General features: G+C 33.9%; 1 protein-coding gene across 1 annotated transcript; it reads right to left on the minus strand.

Moving 5' to 3' along the window:
- Positions 1-588: 588 nt before the first annotated feature.
- Positions 589-1,246, minus strand: UCRPA7_7805 (hypothetical protein; the record flags this gene model as incomplete). Its single annotated transcript, XM_007920331.1, has 2 exons — positions 589-960; positions 1,010-1,246. The coding sequence occupies 2 exons, from the start codon at positions 1,244-1,246 to the stop codon at positions 589-591; spliced, it is 609 nt and encodes a 202-aa protein (XP_007918522.1).
- Between the last annotated feature and the right edge of the window lie 3,210 nt (positions 1,247-4,456).

Genomic DNA, 4,456 nt, shown 5'->3' on the forward strand with positions numbered 1-4,456 from the left:
TACATGAATATACCCATCCATTCGTTATTTCGTTCATTTATTACAAGCAAGCACCTCATACAGACTGACGCGGGCACTTCTTTATATTATCAAACCATACGTCGCAACGGCGGGTTGGCATGACTCGACATGACTCGACACGGGGTCAGAAGCAGCAGCAGCAGTTGTTGCGCTTGCTCTTGTTCTTGGGATGGTGGTGGACACACGTGGCGGACTTGTTTCATCGAGATAGGGAGCCGCCGTGGAAATTATCCAAAACGGGTGGAGTTTGCACTTTGTGGTCAAATCATACTGCACGGCACGTTTATACACGGGTGACGATACCACGAACCCTTGCTTGTGAATCGAGTCTATAGTTCTGCTCTGTCTCTGGAGAGAGTGGAGTGGGTAAGGAAAGAGAGAGAAGCCGGAAATGGGAGGCCCATTCCATACAGTCTCTTTGTGATGGGAGAAACCTGGTTGTGATTGTAATCTGACAGATCGAGAAGAGACCACGCCGGGCCTGGTGCAGCCTAGTGCACCCTGATGCGATTCGACGCCATCAAACTCCATCTACATGTTGCTTGAGCGCCACGCCCACGCAAAACTCTACTTCCCTGCCGGGGAAGCACGCGTCGCCGCTCGAATCTTCTCCGCCTCGGCCCTCACGAGCTCTGCCTTGCCCTTCACGAGCTCCGCCTTGCCCTTCATGAGCTCCGCCTCCGCATGGGCCTTCTTGTTCAGGAGGTCGATGTAGGCCGTCGCGGCGTCGCGACCGCGGTCGAGGTAGAGGAGGGTGCCGCAAAGAGTAGCCATACCGAGGAGGCAGCCGGCGCGAAGGTTGCGATGCCAGTTGACTGTATTGACGATATGGTGGGCAGGATGGTGGGCAGTACGCTGGACAGTACGTAGCTTGGCGTCGGAGACTTGCTGGTCAGCCTTGATAGGGACCTTGGTGGGAGACGTATACACCGTCACGCCCTTAGAGTCACTAGCAACGGCGTTCTAGGCCGGTTGCAGGTTGGACAACGGACGTTGTGCGGTGAAGACTGGAGTAGAGAGGATCGTCAGCAAGTCGGTCAATCAGCAAGTCAGCCACAGTCGGTTGGTCAGGCAGAATGATGTGAAAGCACTCAACGCTGGGGCTGGTGCTGACGCGACGCGACGCGATGCGACGCGACGCAGCGGGAACGGAGGGATAGGACGGGTGGGACACCAAACTAGGCTTACATTTGGTGGCAGCGTCTGAAATTACGCCGAACGACATGGTGAAATTGCCTCGATCGTTGACTGTCACCTGCTCGAAGTGGACGGAGCGTGGAGAAGCGGTAGTCGGGAAGTCATGCCAAGATGGTGGGGAGCCTGGGTGTGGAGAGTCTGGACGGAACGGAGCCATGGTGGGCGGCGTTTCCACAGCGCTGACCTCTCTGTGCCTTTTTTTTTTTGGTTCCGGGTGCCACGAGCCGTGGACTCACGATGCTAGCTGTCCGATTCGATGCGATGTGGTTCAGCCGCAGGCCGGGGTGGTTGTTCGTTCACGAGCGACGCACACAAAGGTGTTGTTTGGGTTTGTGAGGAACGAATTTTTGACGAGGTTGGTGAAAGAGAGAAAGCTAAATCTAGCGTCATTGTCTGAGGCACGTGTGTGCACGGACACTCTCATCTGGATCAGGACGTGTGCGTGCACGTGATGAGACTTTCGCATCAGTGTAGCCCAACCATTTCCATTGCTCCTCCACATCTTTCAAACCCCCCTCCCTCGCATCGCAACTCCAACTTCAAAACTCGTTCTCATTCGTAGCGCAGTTGGCCTGCTAAGTGACCACATCTGGACGGTTTGACCCAGCACAACCAGTGAGATGCAGCCGGCTGTCATCACAGCCTGGCTGCTTTTTTTATAAGGCTATATATATAATTAAATTAAGCTACTAAAGACTGTTTTACTACTTAGGTTAATTATATTATATAAGTCGCTACCCCACCTTTTCGCCACACCATCTTTTCTCACCTCAATCACTACTTAATTAAAAGAAGTATTTATTTCTTAACGAAAAATAGTCCTAGTTTTAAGATCTCTTTACTTTTTTTATCTTTACTATTACTACTTTTTAAGTTTTTTCTTATTCTTTCCTTAAATCCTCTTTAGCTTTTATAATCTATTTAATTTATAAAAACTTAGTGTTAAAATTCTTAAAAACTATCTTTTTTCTTTTAAATGGTTTTAAACTATTTATTTTTATCTTTAATCTACTAATTTACTATTAATAAAAAGCTAATTAATAGTTTTTTATATTAATATTCTTACTTATTTTTTTAAATAAGAATCTAATTATTAAAATTAAAGTAAACTTAAAAGCTTTTTTTTTAAATACTTTTAATATTAATATTATCTTTTTTTTAATATAAAGAGTAAAAATTATCTTCTTAAAATTATTTAACTAACTTATTTAAATATTTTCTAATATTTTTTATCTTTTTAAAGACTTTTTAAAAGCTTTTAAAATAGCTTTTTAAGTTTTTAAAAAGCTTAAAATTATAAAACAACTTATTAAAAGCTTATTTATAACTATAGATTATAATTTACTAGCTTTCTAACTATTTTAAATACTTCTTACTTAAAGAGTCTTTTTCTTATAAAAGAATAGCTTTTAAGAAAGTTTTATTTATTAATAGATAAAAAATTAATATAAAAAGATAGTTTAAAGATTTTTAACTTATAATAAAACTTAAATAGAAAATAAACTAAAAAATTAAAAAGTTAAGAAATATATAAAGTATAAGAAGATAAGTATAATAAGTAAATATTATTCTAAAAATATTTTTATATAAACTTATTAGTGTTATAGATTACGAACTTTTATATAATAGCTTTAACACTTTTTAGCCTAACATATATATAGCAACCACTTAAATCACTACCACCACCCATATAAGACTATAGTCAAAGAATAAAATATATTTAAAAGCTAATCAAGCTTTAAAGAAATAACCTAATGAAAATTAGCTTAATTACTTTATCCTAAAAAAAATTCTTAATAGAAGGGAAATAAAAGTTAAAGACTTTTATAGTAAGAATAAACCTATAAGCTACCACTTTAAAAGTTATTAAAAAGGTAAGTGAATTTTGAATAATATAGATTGATCAATAGAAAAAGAAGATTATTACTTAATAAAAAAGAAAAAGTAGCTTTAGAGATTGCTTTTCTTTTTCTTTTTCTCTTTAGTTGAATTGTTTTCGTTATTAAGACTATAGCTAGTTGAATAGACTATCTATCTAGCCTTTTATAATTAGTCTTATAACTTTTATAACTATTTAATATAAGTAAATAAACTTTTTTAAACTTAGTTAGCTTAATTTAAAATATAAAAACGTTAGTTAATTATTCTAAAATAATTTTATTAAACATTTAACTATTTTAAAAGAAAGTAAAATACTAATCTTTAAAAGCTAAAAGATTATTATCTAAAAATTATTATTATTAAAAAAATTTACTTTAAAAAATTATTAAAAATAATAAAAATTTATTTTTTAAATTAATATATTTAATAATAATAATTTAAAGTCTTTCTTTAGTCTTTAAACTTATAACTTTTAACTTTTTAACTTTTCTAACTATTAAACTATTATTTTTTTACTTTCTATAATATTTATTTTATTTATATTATAATAATTCTAAAGAAAAATCTTCTTAATTTTAAAAATCTAAAGAAGTTTAAACTAATTTTTAATTATAATAATTATAACTTTATTTATTTAATTATAATTAATTCTTTACTTTCTTAAAATCTTTAAAGATAGATTTCTCTTTAAAAATCAATTTATCTAATGATAGCTAAATAATATAATTAAATTCTTAAGATAAAATAATCATCTAACAAACTCTTTGATAAGTAAATAGCTTAAAGATAAGTTTAAGTTAGTTTAAAGCTAAATTTATTTAATTAAAAAAATCTTTTAAAATAAAGTAAAGTTTTTACTAAGATTATATACTTTAGAATAAGATAATTTTTCCTTTATCTAACTTTTAATAGTATTATAAAAGATTCTCTAATCTTTAAAAGCTTAAAATATATTTTTAGTCTTTTTAGCTTATTCGATAGCTTTTTTTATATTTTCCTTAGAATAAAGTGAATATTTTTGAGTGCTCCTTACTATAGTGATTTAAATAGTATTTTTCCCAAGTTGTAAAGACAAAAGATGATTGAGAAAAAATTGATTGAAGTAAATAGTAGTGAAGGTAAAGTATGGTGGCGAAAAGGTGGTATGGCGAAAAGGTGGGATAGCGACTTAGCTTATACTTATAAAGATAAATAAAAAGGTAGATAGTCTTTTACTTATATAAGGCTATCTTCTTTTCTTCTCTTTTTTTCTTACTTATCTTACTTTTATATATTCTTTATAAATAAGTATTTAACCTTTTATAATACTGTCACAGGTTGCGAACCCTACATGATGGCTTCAGCACCTTTCAGCCTT

The sequence above is a fragment of the Phaeoacremonium minimum genome (assembly GCF_000392275.1).
Source record: "Phaeoacremonium minimum UCRPA7 unplaced genomic scaffold PA7_03_scaffold_556, whole genome shotgun sequence".
NCBI classification, from domain to species: Eukaryota; Fungi; Ascomycota; class Sordariomycetes; order Togniniales; family Togniniaceae; genus Phaeoacremonium; species Phaeoacremonium minimum.